Below are 18,836 nucleotides of genomic sequence, written 5' to 3' on the forward strand. Positions count from 1 at the left end.
TTTGTTATTTTTTGTTTTAGAGTCTTTCAGGTCCTACAGCATGGCTAATGCTGTGAGGTCCCCACATTTTCAAATGTGGCATTTGCTGTGACAATGTGGTGTATCTAGCACCCCTCCCCCCAGGCCTCTTATATAGCATTAAGTAAATTGTTCTGGTATTTAGGTTCACTAAGTTTGAATTATTAAACCAGGATAATGACTACGAGTTTGCCTGTGAGATGCTTTATGGAGGTGTAGCTCAATGGTAGAGCACTTGCTTAGTGTGCACTAGGCCTTGGGTTCCATCCACAGTAGAAGGAGGGAGGGAAGGAGGGAGGAAGGAGGGAAGGAGGGAGGGAGGGGGAGAGGGAGGGAAGGAAGGAAAGGAAGGAAAGAAGGAAGGAAGGAAACTTTTTGAAGCTTGAGCTGACTTTTAAAAAACTGGGTTGACATTTAACTCTTAGTTTGTTAACTTAGTCACTTAGTAAATGCTGACAACTTTCTAACTATCTCCTCATATAGAACACTTCAAAAAACTTGGTGTCAGAAGACCCAGGGCAAATCCATGGCACTGGCTTGTTGACCCCTCCTTCCTTGCTTAAACAACAAGACCTTTATCCTTCCTCTTCACCTTGAAGATGCAACATTTTCTGGGGCTATGATCCCCAGCATTTGCTCCCTTCTCCTGCAGTGAATCTCCCCGCTACTGAAGGAACTCACCCTTCTCCCTCTGCCCAAGCAGACCTTCTGCTGGGGCCTCCAGGCAAAGCAGAATGGGTCCCAGTTGCACACCTGCAGTTGGACGTGCTTCTTACAAAGAAGAGGGGCCCTTGTCTGCAGCCTCCCAGGCCACACTTGGACTGCCCAGGCATGGAGACGGCTGGAGCAGGGGAGTCCTTACCACATCCCACTCCTAGGATCTGCACATCCAATAATTCTATAGAGACATCATCTCTGGAGGAACTGGGCCTGGGTTCACCCAACTCAAAAAGGTTCAGCAGCCAGATTACATTTGATTAAGGGTCATTTTAGCAGATGCTGCTATACATCAGACATAGGCCGATCCTAGTTTCTGGCATCTATCTATAGGGTCTGTGCTAATGATTCCTTCTACTCTTTGGCCGAGGAGTATCCTGGTGACTTTCCTTCTTCCTTTGTGTTGCCCGGGTTTTGGCTCCATCCATTTATATGCCACTGGGACCTATTGCACTTGGAGTGTATTTATGGGGTTCGAGTTCTGTCTACCAGTGTCACTAACACAAATGTCTACCTGCAACTTTTCTGATTTTCTTTTGGCTTTGACCCACTTTTGAGCTACAGTCCCAGAATGTAACTTCTAAAAGTCCACAGATGTCAAATATAACCTGCTTTTTTAAATATAGAGGAAAAATTTCTGCATAATCCTGGAGACTTATTTTTAAGCTGGATTGTTTAAGACTCTGTTCTCTTTCTAATTAGTTAAAACCACTAGCATCCATGGTAGACTGAAAGCCCAGAAGAGCTCTTCCTTTGAAAACTGAGCTGAAATACAAATTTATCATTATAATATAGGGCCCCTCTGCAACTCAGAATTCTTGAGGAATTGTCAGCACCAAGGAGATTTTTTTATATGAGATTTTTCCAGTGAGTAATTAAATCACAATTTCTGCTGTTTTGAAGTAGAAGATATAACACCGTGGGCTCCCAAGTAACCACACAGAATTATTCACCCCACTGGGCAAACCAAAGAACCTATTTTTCATCACCACTGCACAGTAGTAATTAGGATCCTCAGAGGTGTAAAAACCAATTTAAGCCTGCCGTGCTTTGGGGCAGCCCTTGAGTAGTAGCCTATTCAGCTTCCAGAACAGTCCATGGAAACATAACTATCAGTCATACACTAGCTTATTCCCTTGGAGCCTACAAATCAGGGTCATTTGTGTGACAGTTTCTCCCTCTTCTCTGTGTCACTGTAGTACTGTTCTGGACCCATCCTGGCTGGGTCTTACTCTCCTTATCGTTTTTATAAGGTCTTATCAACAGGGTCCATATGAGTATGACTGTTTAAATCAGAAGCAAAGGTTGACTTCTATGTAAATATCTCCCCATTTTCTGAGGAGACTAGAACTCCCCAATCCAAGAAACCTAGCCCATGTCTAATGACTCTGAACCTTCACTCATTCCCACAACAAGGGTTAGCCAGAGAGGCTAGCAGCCTTGCTTGTTGCTGAGGGGAGGATGTGAGACCCCAGACTTTGGCTCCCCCTTCTATTCACAGTCAAGGCATTTAGATTTCCAGACTTCATTCTGGAGTAACATTTCCTTCCATATGGAGGACCCAGAGTAATTGATAAGGTCCACGCCTTCATTGGAGTGAATGATTTTGTAACAGCATCCACTGTCCTTTCTTAGAATTCTGAAGGGGACACCCAGACACTGACAGAAGTGGACCTGTTCATCTCTACTCAGAGGATCAAAGTTTTAAATGCTGACACACAGGTAAGCACTCAAAAGACAGTTGTCCAAAGTCATATAAACCAGCTCCCAAGTTCACACCTCAGTAGGTCCAGGAGAGCAGAGTCCAGCTGCAGAAATACTATCCCTGGTGCAGGAGGGAAGACATATTCCCAGGGGCTTCACCTTTGCAGCCTGGCTCTTGAGGGGGTTGTGGATGTGGAAACTGAGAAGCATCGGGCTGGAAGGACAAAAGGCCACCCCAGGTGATGAAGCTACAGTTGGGATTACACAGTGGCAAAACACAGGGGAAAAGTGAGGGCTGGGTTGAAAGTGTTTGCTTTATCCATCAGGATTCTAGAAGGACCTCCTGAAATCCCCATGTGCCCAGCCTGACACATGCAGCTGCAAGGTGGAAATCTCAGGGTGACCTATTGCCTCCCAGTGCTGGCATTCTAGTTGGAGAGTCTGTGAACCAGGTGCTTCTGCAAAGGCACTACCAGAAATCTGTTCTTTTTCATGCCTAAATCACTTTGTGACCTTTACCTCTGGTGGGGAAGACGGTGAAACATAAGTGAGGAAAAAGTGACCACGTATGAAATAGAAAGAATGGCAGAGCTGAGATGGAGCATGAGAGAGTGGGTTCGCTGGAGGCACTGATGAACTAAGGCTCAGAGTCAGGCTGCCTGGCTGGGACTCCGAAAGAGTCAGAGGCTCCCACTCCTTGGTCCTGGCAAGGCTGGCTCAATCTTCATCTCTTTGTCTTTTGGCAAGGAGTCAGATGGTGATATGATACTCTGGACCTTGTGGTAACCTGATACTTTTACCATCCATTGATGGTCTTGCCCGAGTTGCTTACAGCATAAGAAGTGCAAAGTGGTGATTTTATAATGATACCAGACTTTCTACTTTCATTAGCTGGCATTCTTCTGTGAAGAATGCTTTCTGCCTTTGATTTTCCCTCTTTCTTTTTCACTGTGGACTCTGGGCCTTTTCAAGTTCATGTTATCATCTTAGCATCTTCCTTTAGTCACTGAATGCTTCCTCACTTTCTGAGTGAACAAGATGTTCTGAGCTCACCTTGTATTTTCCCTGCTCTGGACCTGGAGCCAGCCATTTATTCAGAGCCCCATGATTCCTTTTATTGGGTAATGGCATACAAAAACAGAGACACAGGTACTGGCTGTGCACATTATTAGTGAGCTATCATTGCTCCTGGGCCCTGGCAATGCACAAAGCTAGATGGTATATGTTTTAAAAGCTATGAGGTCATACTTCTGCCTCCTATTGACACCATAGGCTTCTCCTCACCATCCCAATCCCACATATGCCCTGTCCCATAGCGTTGACCCTCGTTCCCGACATCAGTGTATTTTTCTCTGTGTTAGTTAGCTTTCTATTACTGTGACAAAATATTTGAGATAATCAACTTTAAAAAGAAAAAATGGGGTTGTTTGTTTTTGCTCACAGTTTTGGAAGTTTCAATCCATGGTCAATTGGCCCCATTGATTTTGGGCCTGTGGTGAGCTAGCACATCATGGGAGGAGCATGTGATGGAGGAAGGAGCTCACCTTGTGGTGGCTGGAAAGAAAAGGGAGAGGAAGAAGGCCCGGAGTCTCTATGCCCTTCAAGAACATGCCCCTAATGACTTAACTTCCTCTTGAAGGTTCCACCACCTCCCAATAATACTTTGGGACTAAGCTTTCAGCGCATGGGTATTTTGGAGGATATTTCAAGATTCAAACCATAACGCTCTCCCTTACCATCTGTAGAAAGCCTATGTAACCGGGCTACTGGATGAGCTATGGGGAGCTCAGCAGGTAGCAGAAGACTTGGGTGGCATCTCCTCAGGGCTCAGTGGGTTTGGAGTGGCTGTGGAAACCTGCTGGAAGCCCCGAGCTCCTCCCCTGATTCCCCAACGTGGGGATTCTAGCATTTGGGGACAGAGTGGGCAGCAGGACATGTCCTGCAGTTGAGATATGTCCATTATGTGGGTCTTGCCATGACCTGCTCCCAACCCTACCACCAGGTTGCCTGCATGCCCATCGAAGTCCTCAGCACATTCGGAGTGGGCACTGTGATTTGTCTTTCTCCTTGCATGTCTATTCAGGTTCAGGCCTGTACCCTGTGCCACTGATATTTGTGTGTTGCCCTCCAAGCCTCTCCCTTGGAGCCTTGCACTTGGTGAAAGCTCAGGGAGTACCTTTGACTTTTGGCAGAGGTGAGGCATCTGGCTTGTGATGCTTCAGACTTGGACTTTGTTTCTTCATCTTTTGTGGGCAAACCGTCTAAACTAGATCCCCTGATACCTCTATCCTCCATTCCCTCATCTACCCACCTGTATTGGGAGTCATCAAGACCACTCAGGTTCAGTGGTGCCCTAGGAGGACTCAGAGGAATTAGCACATTTTTATACTCATGGCTAAGATATATTGTAGCAAGTAGGTACAGAACATAATTAGTGTTAGTCACTTTTCCATCACTGTGATAAAAATACCTGAGAAAGTCAACTCATAATGAGGAAAGACATACTGGCTCACAGTTTCAGAGGTTTCAGTCAACAGTCACTTAGCCTCATTGCCTTTGGGCCTGTGGCAGGGCAGTACATCATGGTAGAAGCATGAGGCAAAGGAAACTGTTCACTTTATAGTAGCCAGGAAATGAAGAGAAGGGCTAGAGTTCCAACATCTCCTTCAAGGTCATGCCCCCAGTGACCAAACTTCTTCCTACTAGGCCCCACCTCTTAAAGGTTCCACTACCTCCCAGTAGCACCACAGGCTGCAGACTAAGCCTTCAACTGTTGGCTACTGGGAAACACTTGAGATTCAAACTATTATAATAAGCAAAGGAAATGGTGCTTGGGTGACTTCCAGGAGAAACCTGGTGCATGTTTCCAGAGTCCTGTCCCCATAGAGTCACATGGGACTGAGTTCTCCTGCCACAGAAGAGGACATACATGTATTGTCTGGCAGGGAAGTTTATAATGACTCAGTGCCCAGGGGCGGTCATATAGGTACGCTCTGCCTGGCATGTACCAAAATTTTAGACTTTCGGGAAGAAAGGAGATGTCCAGCTTCAGCCATGTTGTTTGCACAAACTGTTCAAGTGGAGTGAGTCATACTTACCAGTTATGGTGATGACAACCCTCCTGAAATCCAGTTTCCTACTGAGGGCAGGCCTTGCAGACAGACCTTTCTCAGCGCAGCTGTCTGGCCCGCTTCCATGTTAACTCTTCTCTGCACCCCGGCCTCTGGCTTAGCCTCATGCCAGGACCCCATGCAGAGCAGGAGGATGGGCCACCAGTAGCCTGTGAGCTTGTTCCAAGTCACTCTTTAGGATGAACTGGAAGAGAAGGTTGCATCACGAGACCGTTTTCAGCAGAAATTAAACCGTTGGCAGTGGACTCCCTCTCCCACAGGTGAGAGAGAGTGTGGAGGCTGAAGTGCTCAGGCAGGCAGGATAGGTGAGATGATGGCCACCATGTTGGAGGCAGCCTTTGTGAGAAGAGTGGCTCTGCCATTGACACAGAGTAGGAGCATCACTGTCAGGCATCTCTGACAGTGGCCAGAAATCAGGAGATAAAGTATTTGCTGTAAGAGGTAGACTTTGTGAGGAGAAGGGCAGTAAAGGTTACAGACACCTGATTCCTCTTTGTGAAAGGAGAACAAAGGCACAAACCACCAACTGATTAGTTTTTCAGAGCGTTTTTGTGCAGCTTTATTAGGTAGGGGTCACGAGCAAGATGCTTGGGGGAGATTCCTGTCAGATGACAAAAGCCATCTAGAGTAATGAACTTGCCAGGGGCCAAGGGAATTGAAGTTGGCTGTGGAGACCAGTTGACAGGAGGCAAGCATCTGCCTCAGTGCCTCCTGACTCAGACCCAGGCTGCCTGGAAAGAACTGAGTTGGTAGAAAACACTGGCCTTGATACCTTTTTTGTCTGCAGGACTACTGAGTCTGCATAAGAGTACACACCCCACAGGAAGAGCCCCTTCTCCAGAGCCACGGATAGTCTGTAGCATGGAAGGGGACCAGCTTCACTACATGGAGAGCTCCATTCAGCATCATACCTCTTTGAGTGTAGGCAGAGCTCCATGTTGGTCACTTTGACTCTGAATCACCAACCTAAAACACTATTCACTAGAGCTGTAGTTCTCAACCAAGGTGATTTTGTCCCCCACCTCACCTCTGGGCCATTTGGCAATGGCCAGAGACATTTTTGGTCCTCTTCTGTGGAAAGGAGAAGCGCTATGGGCATCCAGTGGGTAGAGGCCAGGGTTGCTGCAACATTTTCCAGTGCACAGGACAGCCCTCTACAGTAATGATTGACCTGGCCATAAATGTCAATAGGGTCAAGGTTGAGAAACCTTCAAACTAGAGCTATTGCTAATGGCTTGTCGCCATAATGTTCCCTGACACAGGCCTCTCCTTCTTCTCCCAACAGGAAACCATGATGGACCACGCCCTGCGCACCATCTCCTACATTGCAGACATTGGGAACATTGTGGTTCTGATGGCCAGACGCCGCATGCCCCGTTCAGCCTCTCAAGACTGCATTGAGACCACACCTGGGGCTCAGGAGGGGAAGAAGCAGTATAAGATGATCTGCCACGTGTTCGAGTCAGAAGACGTAAGTAAAGTCATGGATGGAATGCCCTCCATCCACCCATCTCCCAGGGGCTCCACACCCCATCTCCCAGGGACTCCACACCCCATCTCCCAGGGGCTCCACACCCGTGGTAGCTCCAGAATTCTAGACACTTTGGAAACCACCCATTGGGGGATTTCCTGTAAAGGCCCGAGTGCCTTTATTGACATTTCCTGGGAGATCAGTGATTTTTCTTGTGCTCTCTGAGTCTGCAAAGACAGTGAACAGAGTTTTATTTCCCTTCATGAAATAAACTCTTCAGGAGCTGTCGACAAGTTGAACCAAAGTTAAATATACAAGGGGAAGTATTCATTTGAAGAAACCATTTTATAAACTCTTTCCCCCTAAAATGAAGTTAATTTTTTGTCTTAACTTTTCTGTTGTTACAATGCACATTTTCACATCAGGATTGTCAGGTAGGTGTTCTACCACCTGAGCCACACCACCAGTCCTACACATGTCAGGATTGCCCAGGGAGGCATGCTCTGATTGGGATCTGCCTTTGTATGTTATTTCACTTCATAACAAGTTTTTAAAAATCAACTTTAAACTATCAGAGATTCACTAAGAGACCATAAAGTGGTACACAGGTATAGTGTTAGCTACTGGGAGGACTGGGGTAGAAAGATCGCTTGAGCTTAGCAGTTCAGGACCAGCCTGGGCAACTTAGCGGAATCTAAGAAGTTGTCTACTTGAAATGCTTTGGAACAATGGCAAATCTGCAGGAGAGGACAGTGGTTAAATACAGACCTGTTAGTGCACATGCATATTCTTTGTCCCATTACAAGGAGACCTGTAGACACCTGGATGGGCATTTCTGAGTGACTGGGGGCTTGAGGATGTGTCAGAGACCTGGAAGAAAGGCAGGCCTCAAGTACTTGGTAGTGTAAGCAGGAGTAGGCCAAATGGCAAAGGATGAGTAGTCAGCTGGTCCTTGAAAGAAGGAGAAAAGGACCTGCCTACATGGGGTGTGAGACACCCCAGAATAGCGGCTCAGAGAGGATCCTGTCCTCCTGTGACTCTGCCAGTGTAGGCTACTGAGTCTGGGTTCCCCTGTATAAGATGGAGGGAACCTGGCTGAGGCTGCCTGCGTGGAAGGCCAGGCAAACTAGTGCTTGTGCATGTCAGCTTCCTCTTCCCCATTTTCTCCAGTACCCATACCCACCTGCAGGAGGCCACCTCTGAGTGCAAGGCACTGAGAGCCTTGGCACCTGACCTCAGCTGGGGCTTGGGCAGGACTTCACCCTTATAGCAGAGCAGGGTAGGAGTGGGGCCTCAGCTAGGCACAGAAGTCCCTCTAGGCTGGCTTCTTCCTAGTCAAGGACCCAGAGAAAAGTGAAAAAATGGGAGGCAACCAGCATCCAACCAGATTCTATGGGATCCTGAATTGTGCTCCACTGCGGTGCACATTCACAGGTGCCTTGATGACATTGGTCTCTCCAGGAGTTTCTATCAGGTAGGGAGAATGTAGCTCCAAGGATAAGGACTTGGAGTTGGGAGGTGCAAGTCCCAGGAGAACCCTAGAGAGAGTCCAAGATCAGTGGGCATCCCACCAGGATTTAGGTCTAGTGGTGAAGGGATCTGATGTTAGATAGACCTCCTTTCCCAGCTGGGAGACCTCCTTCAGGTGGAGACAGAATGGGGGCAAGACAGCAGCACTGAGATCCCAGTTAGGGCAGGACAGATCCCTGCGGCTCTTTGGCTCCCTTCGCTGCCCCTCTGCTCCTCCCAGAAGCCTCCTTTGTGCCTTTGTACCTTCTCCCCACCTGCCTGGTTCCTTTCTGCTGAGCCCACTATTCCAGGACCCAGATCTTCGCCTATCCAGGCTGCTGGCGCCACCTGGTGGTACCCATACAGCCACATCCACCTATTACCAAGCATGCCTGGCATGGGAACATGAAGAACTTTGATGGGTCTTCCTATAAACTGCTGGGCCTAATTTGGGCAGGCACTTCAACCTAGAATCAGTGCTATTTAAAGAAAGCCCTGCATGCTTTTAGATAAGCACATTCATTTGCAGTGCTTAAATCGTGTATTGTGCAGAGTGAAAATGGAATTTAAGTCAAATCCCTTGTTTTCAGGTTCTGTTGAGTCCAGGTTTGCTGGCAGTGTCCTTCAAAGGTCCCCTTGATAGCAGGCAGTGTGGGAGGAAAGCACAGGGTAGAACTAAGCTGGGACTCACACAGCTCAGGTCTTGGGACAAGGGGAAGGGCACTGCTGTGCACTGAGATGTCACCAAAAGGCCCATTGCTCTCCCAAGGATGCACAGCTGCCAGCATGCTTGGTGTGGTCCAGGAGCTTGGCTCTGTAGCTCTCGCCTCCCATCATCCCTTGTCTGCACACTAGCAGGTGGTAGGCAAGGCTCTGCCAGCATGTCTCAGTGTTCAAGCCTCTGCAGCATCAAAATTGGTAACATCACAGAAGAAATTCTGTTGAAGTAGAAAGAAGTAATCTGCTTTATGGAGTCTGTGCTGGTGTCCCAAAGTCTCATGCCTCTCATAGGCCCGGCACACCCCTCCCTACAAGAGTGACAGTCATCCACATGGCCCTGACCCCTTTGGCCCTGGGTTCTGTAGCTCGGGAGAGATAGATATGGGAGAGAGAAGTAACCATGTCTGTGACCCTCCCCAGAAAAGATACCTCAAGTCTATTTTTGGAATAAGATGGGTGAAAATAGAATACACTAATGCTACCAGTTAAATAAAAAAGATATCATATTTAGCAAATATTTTATTATTTTCCTCAAGTATACTGGAAACCATGCTTTGTCCTGGAATGTCTGGGATATAAGGCAGCTCAGGGGGGCACAGTCAGGACCTGGCCCTAATGATACAAGGCAACAGATAGGTTGATCCCATGGTGGCTCATGCTGGGATGTCCACAGAAGACATCTTTCCCCAGCCAAGGGCCCAGAGTTAATCTCTTGCTTTTTGAGGCTGGAGCAAATGTCCCTTGAGGGCTTACGGGTGCCTTCTGCATCTAGCCCTGCAGGGGTCCTGTGGAGCCTGTGTGTCCAGGCCTGTATCTAGCAGGCCTGCTTTCTCCCCACAGGCCCAGCTTATAGCCCAGTCCATTGGGCAGGCCTTCAGTGTGGCCTACCAGGAGTTCCTGCGGGCCAATGGCATCAACCCTGAAGACCTGAGCCAGAAGGAGTACAGCGACATCATCAATACCCAGGAGATGTATAATGACGACCTCATCCACTTCTCAAACTCAGAGAACTGCAAGGAGGTAAGCTGTACCCATGGCAAGGCCCCAAAGGCCAAACTCCTGTAGCCCTGAGCCAGGCAGGTGGGAGGGTGGCTGTCCTGGCAGTGCTCAGGGCTTCCCCATCTCAGCTCACCAGACCAGGATGAGGGCAAGGCTGCATGCAGCCATCGTGCACAACACTGCCTTATGACAGACTCGGGGGCTGCCTAGGATGTATGTTTTACTCCTGCCTTGGAGCTGAGCACTTGTGTGTGAAATGAGATGTTGGAAACAAAGAAGCTGATTGCACCCGGTCTTAATGACCTTGAAAATGTGCCTTTTAGTGCTGTTATTACCATCAGCTGGAATATTTCTGAAAAGCATGTGGGAGGTGTCTTTAAAATAGGGTGTTTGGGTGCTCTAGCAGGGCAGTTTTGAAGTTGCCAGTGGTAGAGCACCTTCTAGTGACTTCCCCCGGGATCTTTAGAAGCTTCTAGAACAGAGAAGCAAATATGCTATAGAGCCTGTAGTTGTACTGCTTGTTGGATAAATGAGTCTGTCCTTCTGTGAATGAGTGAATGAATGAAGGATCCTGGATGCTGAGTGCTTTTTGAATAAATGACCCTGACTGCTTATTGAATAAGGGTTTTTGCTGAATGCATGTCAGGCAGTTTTCTGAGAGAGCCACCTTTGAGACAAGGAAACACTAGGAGGTTGTGGACCAGAGCAAAGGCCAGGCAGGACATGGGATGCATGCTAGAGTTTGAGAACACTCCTCTGGTCTCTGAGGCTTTGACAGGTGGGGAGCCCGTGCCAGGACCCTGGAGCCATGTTTGGGGCTGAGGGATTCCATGCTGGGCATAGGAGGAGAGCGACTCCATGCTCCCAGGTTCCCAGGATTGCTGCTGGACTTAGGGGGCTTGGGAGCCAGAGCAGGACCAGGCTCTTCCTTCTCCTGGTGTGTGGAGGGCCCGAGTCCCATCATGGGTCCTCTCACACTGTCAATTCCCTTGCAGCTGCAGCTGGAGAAGCACAAGGGTGAGATTCTGGGCGTGGTGGTGGTGGAGTCAGGCTGGGGCTCCATCCTGCCCACTGTGATCCTGGCAAACATGATGAATGGTGGCCCGGCAGCCCGCTCGGGGAAGCTAAGCATCGGAGACCAGATCATGTCCATCAATGGCACCAGCCTGGTGGGGCTGCCGCTCGCCACCTGCCAGGGCATCATCAAGGTGAGCATCCTGGGACCCTCAGCCCAACAGCTCTTCCAGCCGTGCCTCACAACCTATGAGGACACTGAGAATCCAGAGGACCCACCTGGTGACTGATGGGTGATAAAGTCAGTTGATCTTACAGCTGTATCGTATGACTGAAATCAGAAGGCCCAGGCTGCCCTAGATGAGGGAGCAGAAGGCTTCCTTTCACTCAGCCTAGGACTGAGCCATGCTGACCCTGGGCCAAGGGGCTAGGACCTATAGATGTAAGTGCCCAACCCATCGGGGTTCACCTGAGATATTCCCAGGAAAGCACTGGAAGTTCCACTTCCAAAATCCCCCTTAGTCATGGCAGGCTGGAGGAGGGACACCTTACATGAATCCAGCACAAGGAAGCTGGTTTCCTTTCTGATCGTCTGACCTGTGGGTTTGGGGCTTTGGAAGGTGCTGAGTTACCTGTCCCTGAAGTGGGGTTTTAGGCAGAGGAGAGACACCAGCAGGTAGGGTCGGAGCCTTCACACATGGCTACCACAGAAGGAGCAGACTCCAGAGAGCAGGCACTGCCTGTTGGTGGCACCCTATGGCATGTCCATGGTCTCATGCCCATACTCTGGGACTCCAGTGATGCTGGAGCTGGAGGAAGGTCCCCCTCTCCTCCCTCTTTCAGCCTGAGAAATGAAGGGCATTCCCAAGACCAGAATATTCCATGAAAAGGCTTTTAGAGCCCAGTGGAGCCTATGTTCAATGGGAGACAAATAGGGAGAGGCCCTGGTCAGCCTTTTGGAGGCTCCATGTGCATGCAGGGTTACCCCCGTCTCCAGGTGAGCTGAAAATGCAGCCACGTAAGGGTCAGGCCCCTCCCCTTGCTTCTAATTTCCCACCTAACTCAGACCTGCAGCCTGGGGTGCTCAGTGGCAGACATGTCCCTCTGGAGTCTGAGGCCACCCTTGGTTTCAGGCCTGTCCCGCTCTGTGCCTTGATGTGTTCCGTCAGTGGGACTCCAAAGAGGAAGTTCTCCTTAGATCTCATCCCCTCCCTTGATCCCTGAGGGTGACCCTCACACTCCATGCATTGGATCTACGCAATGGCACTGGAATCTTGCTTCTGGATCCCGGAGCGGCAGGTTTTTACCCAGGGCAGAGAGTATGCCAGAGCATGGTGGGGCACAGTGTGTCCTGCCACCCTGGTTACCCAGATACTCTGTAAGTGTCAGGGCAATCTTGCCCTCTGTATGGAGGGTGACTGAGGCCAAGAAGCGACTGCCTATCTCATCCAGGGTACAGTACTCTGTGTCCGTCCCCACCCCGCCCCTGTCACCTAACTCATCATTGGCTAGATCCTGTGAGGCCCGCTCACAGTGTGGTCTAAGGTCCAGCCTCTGACTCTGCTCCCCTTGCTCTGCAGGGCCTGAAGAACCAGACGCAGGTGAAACTCAACATTGTCAGCTGTCCCCCAGTCACCACGGTCCTCATCAAGCGACCAGACCTCAAGTACCAGCTGGGCTTCAGTGTGCAGAACGGCATTGTGAGTCCACTCTCCTCACCCTGGGCTCCCTCTGCCGTGTGTGAAGACTGGGTACCAGGAGGTAGGGTGGCAGCTTCTGTCTGAGGGAGGGGGAATAGCCAGCCAGCACCTGTCCAATGTGTACGGCTGCCCACAGTTAAGCCACGTGGGCCTGGAGTGTTCCAGGGCTCTTAGGGCAGGTCCTGGGTACTAGTCTAGGTGGAAAGAGAAGACCAGAGTATGGCCCCATGTCCCAGGGAGGGCTGTTCACAGCAAATGCCTACTTCAGAGGGGCGGGCAGCTTGGACACACACAACCTGTGGTAGCATCAGATACACTGTGCCCCAAAAACACTTGTTCACTCATTCATTAATTCATTTAGTCTTTCATTCATTTACACAGCTGCTCAGCAGACATTTATGAAATACCTGGCATGTGTTAGGCTCTGTGCTAGGCATTAAGGGCTTAGAAGGGCTGCCTGGAAGAGGTAATGCAAGGCCCGAGTGAGTGTGGGTCTGGCCAAAAATCCATGCCTGTTCCCCAGTACTACTTCAAAGTTCCCACCTTCTCTTTGACTTGTGTTTGATAGGCCTGAGTTCCATTTCCTTGGGTTTTCCTCCTGCAAAGGTCCCAGAGGGCAGAGACATGGCCACTTAGTGAGTACACAGCGGGGCCAGTAATGCCAAATTGTTTAAATCAATTCTGAATGTTAAAGAGAGCTTGTAAATGAGAAGGGATTTGTTTGGAGGTGAGAGGGAGAAAATGAGTGTGCTTACCAACAACACTGAGTGAACACACTGGAAGAATATTCTAGAAAGAGAACTGTGAATGAGAGTAAAATTTCCCCACTGTTAACTAGAAATGTATAGAGGGTCCCAGTGCCTGGGTAGAGTCACAGGTCAGTCAAGCTGTGCTGACCAGTGGTGAAGAAGGAGAGCAGAGTCAAGGCAGAGGAGGGGCTCTGATTTGTGCCCTGTTGGGGATGAATTAAGGAGGAAGGTAACACTGACAAGCCACATGAGGCTGCAAGCCCTCCTCCTCAGAGACCAGGAGAGAGGGCAGCTGCCTTCTGGGGAAGGTCTGGCAGGGTCTACAGCTGCGTCCCCACAGATGGTGGTCAGTGGGAGCAGGTGGCCAGCTGGCTGAAGGCAATGAAATGGGATGGGGCTTCTCAGAAGTTTGAGGGGTGCACAGTTCAGGGTAGCTGCAGATCTGAGCTTTGCAGAGCTGGGGGAAAATCATGTATAATTTTAAGGACAAAATTGCCAGGGCCACCCATCCAAGGTCACAGATATCCAGGGGAGGGATGTCATCCTCTTCTAGGTGCCTCAGACTCTGGCAGGGACTGAGGTTTGAGGTGCTGATGGGTACACCCCTAACATGGGGGTTTGGGGTATCCATGGGGCACCACTGTGGGTGAAGAGAGCCCTGCTTGCTAACGGGCTATTGTTTCACCCTCTGGCCTCAGCCAACCTGTCTGGGGAATAGGGCCACACGTCTTTGAGGCCCCAGCACTTAGTGCTGTGGGGGAAGGCTGGTGGATGAGAGGTGGGGGGGACGTGGTGGCCCTTGAGGACTTTCTTTTGGGTGTGTGGAAGCTCACCATGAGAGAACTAGCCAGGGTCTTAGCTGAGGGAAATTAATCTGCATGTTTTTTTCCTCACTGTGACCTGCCTCCCCAGTGACCCAGAAAAAAGGATGCAGATAGCTGTGCATATCAACCACACCTGTAGCTGGCTCTGTGTTCTGGCAGGAGACCCCAGATCCTTCAGTACACCAAATACTGAACTGTCTTCTGCCCCTGTCCGTGTGAATGACCACTGTGGCAGGAGGGTCAGGGGCTGGACCTTGGGCTCAGCCCTCTGGGCACTGGGAAACATAGTAGGCCACAGCCACTGCCACCTCTGTTGACAGCTACTGCTGCCTCCACTCCCTGCAGGCCAGGTCTGTCCTTGCCCCAGGCATGTCATCACCTGCTGGGGTTAATGTGCACCTCAGGGGAAGAGTGAATTTGGGGAAACACACAGGTGCTGGGGTCTCTGGTCCAGTCCCTTGCCCTTCATAGTATGGTCAGGATGAGCTAGTGGCCATGAAGGCTGTGGCATCAGCTTCTACCCCACCTAGCCTCTGTACAGGAACCAGGTCCTCAGCTTCTGCTGCCCAGCCAGCCCTGCAGCAGTGAGGCTCTTGCCTGGGCCTCCTTACTCCCCAGGGGCCTGGCCACACTTTCTGGAGTTTCCTCTTACCCTTGCCAAGCCCCTAACCTGAAGTGCTTATTCCAGCCAGCCTGGCACAGCCATGGGGCTGTGCATATCCCCACAGTAAACAGAGACCCGCCAGCCTGCACAGTGTCTGATCATGCAGTGACTAGGATGGTGTGGTTACTGTAGTCACACTTCCTGTAGCAGGTGGCAGGGCTTGATTTTCAGGGTGAGCCCTTTGTCCCCACACTGGGGCCATCTGTATTGGTTTGGATGTTGTGGGGGGAGCCACACAGTGGGCTGTGTGCATGTGTGTGTCAGGGCAGGTGTCCTCTACTTCTGCCTCATGGGGCTCTAGCTTGTTCTACTAGTCCTGTTCTACTGCCCCAGTGTGACTGAGTCATTCACTTTGCCTTTTTCTTTTGTTACAACTCTTCTAGGAGATCCTTTTCTCATGTTTTTAATAACCATTCACATGCTGTACAACCAGCGTGCAGAACTCCTCAGCTTGCAGAACTGAACCAGTTTCCATTCCTCCTCCTTCAGCCCCTAGAAACCTCCTTTCTACTTTCTGTCTTGAATTTGAAGACTCTTTATACCTCATATAAGTTCAATCATATAGTATTTGTCCTCTTGTGACTGGCTTGTCACAAGTGCTTGTCCTCAAGGCTCATCCGTGTTGCAGCAAGCGTCAGAATTGCCTTCCTTTTAAAGACTTAATAATATTCCATTATGTGGATGTGATGCATTGTATTTATCCACCTGTCCATCCATGGACACTTGGGTTGTTCCCACGTCTTGGCTCCTAGGAGCCATGTTGCCATATAGACGGGTATGCACGTTGTCTGTTTTCCAGTCTGCCTGAGTCTCATTGTCACAGATGCTCCCATTTCCTCCTGTCCATCTGTCCAGGACAGGTCCAGGAACCAGCAAATGGGAGCCACCATGGTCAACCCCTTTCCCACAAGACCTGGGGTATCCCTGTGGCAGCTGGTGCCTGGGAGAGAGGTCCAGTTGTGGAATGGCATCCTCTGTCACCAGTTCACAGATGAAGGCACAGAAAGAAACAGGGAGGAGACATATTTGCCCCAGGTCTCCCAGCTGAGAAGTGGCAGAATGGGGACAAAGGGGACATGTCCACTGCCTCTTTGCAGTGTCAGTGGAAGGCACATGTGTGAACTTAAGGACACTTGGAATCAGTACAGGACTGATGTGTTTGGCACTCAGGATTTCAATAGCCACACATTCACAGTACCCATGAGGCCCTGGTTATAGCTTTGGTGCTGGCCAGCCAACCAGTCCGTCTTCCTACTGAGCCCACAAGGAGCCTGGAGCCCACTCATCACTGTGCACCATGAAGCCAGGGTCCCCTGAGTCTCCTGGAGAACTGTGCCCACCTTGGAGCTGGTTTTGCAGAAGTGCTTGTTCCATTTTCAGCCTCATTACACCTAAAGTACAATGCATTAGTTTGCATGCAGGCTCTGATGACCCAACTCATGCTATTTTCAAATGAATCCCACCTCTCTCTTCTCACAACATCCTCCAAGGAATCAGCAAGTGTCTCCAGCCTGGAGACACTAGGCCTCCTCTCCAGAAGTGCACAGGTGCTGAGGTCCCAGTTCCTCCAGGGCATGTGTTGGTGGGTGGAAGCCACTGCCGCTATGTGCATGTGTGGATGCCCCTGATACCCTTCCGGGCCCCCAGATTCCTGTTGGTTCAGGTACCAGGATCTGAGTCCCTCCTCTCTTTTCTTAAGGCACACACCCATTTTCATCTCTGCTCTGCTTTCCCTCTATCCTCTCGGCTTGAAACTCCAAGAATACAGACTGCAGCCCCCAGGGATTTGACCCAAAGAACACTTTCTGAGGAGAGTCCTAGCTTCTGGTCAGGCCAGAGAAGTGAGCTGGGCCATATTGAATCACTTTCTTCTGGAACTTTGACACAAAACCTTTGACACAAAACATCCTTAAGTCATTGGATTAGGGTGATGGTGGTAACAATTAATCCTCAGTATTTGTGCAGACTCGGGAGATAATTAGGTGAGCAGAGCCCTCTCTGGGTAAGATGGCCACAGCACAGGCCACCTCTCCTGCTCTACCCATCTCTCTGGCAAGTCCCCTGTCAGCCAAGTGCCTGGTTGTGGCACATTAACTAGACTCAGCTGTAGGAGTCCTAGTGGCCAGGTGATAGTGGCCTAGGGCTGCAGCATCAGACTACACCTGTATGTCAGTCAGGACAGGATAAGGATCCTGCGTGCTGAAAGGGTCAGGCTTCAGGTACCAACCCACGATCCCTACACATAGTCACTTAGGAAATGCCTGTGGTGTTTGTGACCACGTAAAATTCACAAAATAAATGATAGGAGTCATTTGGGAGCCACTTGGGTCAACCTATGGACTTAAACCTATGTCGGTCTTAAAGAGATGCCCTGTGTGCACTGAGAGAGATGCAGGGCAGACAGTGGAGGTGGCCAGAAGAAACTGGATGAGGAGACCATCCTGGCCTGTGTCCTGACACAGGCAGAGCCCCCACCAAACAGTCTCCACATCTCCCAGGCCAGCAGGGTCCCCAAGAAGAGCTGTCCACAGGTAAAGCCTTTCCACAGAGTGAAAAGAAGTCACCTGGGGAGGAGGATCTGGCCTTTCTGCCTGAGATCTCCCGCCACCCACAGTGGTAGGCAGCTAACCTTTGGCCTTCTAGAGTTGCCTTAACTGACCCTGGATTGTGGTTCCCTTTTCAATATGAAAAGTGCGAGAATTACGCTCACCTGTCCAGACTCAAAGAATGGACTCAGAGACATGTGAAGTACAGTGAAAGTGAGGCTTTAACAGCAGTCTTGCAAGATTGGATGCCTGGCTAACAGAGACACCGGAAGCAGTTACAAAAAGTATTATATCGTCTAGTGCACAAGTCCCTCCCCCCGGTTCCTCATTGGCTGAGTATTATGAGGTGTACATTCTTTTCCCAGATGTCACCTAGATTTCCTGTTGGGTTAGTTAAAATACGCCTCTTGGGACTGGTCAAATTTTAGAGGCAGACTTTAGGTGACATTTGGCTCTTTTGTGGTGGGAAGGTTTCCCTGTGACATGTGCCTTCTGGCACATATACAGTTTTTACCCATTTCCTCATTCTATTGTAATTTACTGCTCCCAGTTTAAGTTTGTGTATCAGTTGCCATCCCCATCCCAACATTCACAAGCCGATATGCAAGCAAATGGCTAGGCTTAAATGCCTTGCCTTGAAAATGGACCACCACTGACTTTATTTCCTACAGAAAGTCATAAAAACACCAATTAGACAGTAGCAGAACTGTTAAGTGTTGGCAGATTGAGGAAATCCTACGAACAGAAAGCCACTATGAATTCACAAGGCTCCTGAGCCCCCTGGGGCCAGCGTTAGCTTGCCTGTACCCCTCCACCTGCCTTTGGACTCTGTCACCCTGTCTTCAGATACAGGCAGAGATTCTGAGACAGTGCTGGGGAAGGAGCTAAGCACGGTCCCCATGTTGCCAAGTGGATGGAGGGGGATTTTCTGGGGGCTCCGCACGCTAGCTGAGGTGTCTGTGGACTTCACGCTCCCCTGTCATCATGCTGCCTTCATTTCCATGCCTTTTCTGGAGTCTGCCAAGCCCAGACATATTTGGGGGAAGCTTTGTGAGTATAGCCCCCTTTTT

At 49.9% G+C, this 18,836-nt stretch overlaps 1 protein-coding gene across 9 annotated transcripts in view; it reads left to right on the forward strand.

Moving 5' to 3' along the window:
* Apba2 (amyloid beta precursor protein binding family A member 2) overlaps window positions 1-18,836 on the forward strand; it is a 306,198-nt gene that overhangs the window by 282,439 nt on the left and 4,923 nt on the right. For all 9 annotated transcript variants that reach the window (XM_074061687.1, XM_074061691.1, XM_074061689.1 and 6 more), the window contains 5 exons: window positions 2,371-2,457; window positions 6,856-7,041; window positions 10,111-10,290; window positions 11,265-11,477; window positions 12,864-12,983. In XM_074061687.1, coding sequence (XP_073917788.1) covers window positions 2,371-2,457; window positions 6,856-7,041; window positions 10,111-10,290; window positions 11,265-11,477; window positions 12,864-12,983 — 786 coding nt within the window. The remainder of the gene's footprint in view (window positions 1-2,370; window positions 2,458-6,855; window positions 7,042-10,110; window positions 10,291-11,264; window positions 11,478-12,863; window positions 12,984-18,836) is intronic.

The sequence above is a fragment of the Castor canadensis genome, chromosome 19, assembly GCF_047511655.1.
Source record: "Castor canadensis chromosome 19, mCasCan1.hap1v2, whole genome shotgun sequence".
Lineage (NCBI taxonomy): Eukaryota > Metazoa > Chordata > Mammalia > Rodentia > Castoridae > Castor > Castor canadensis.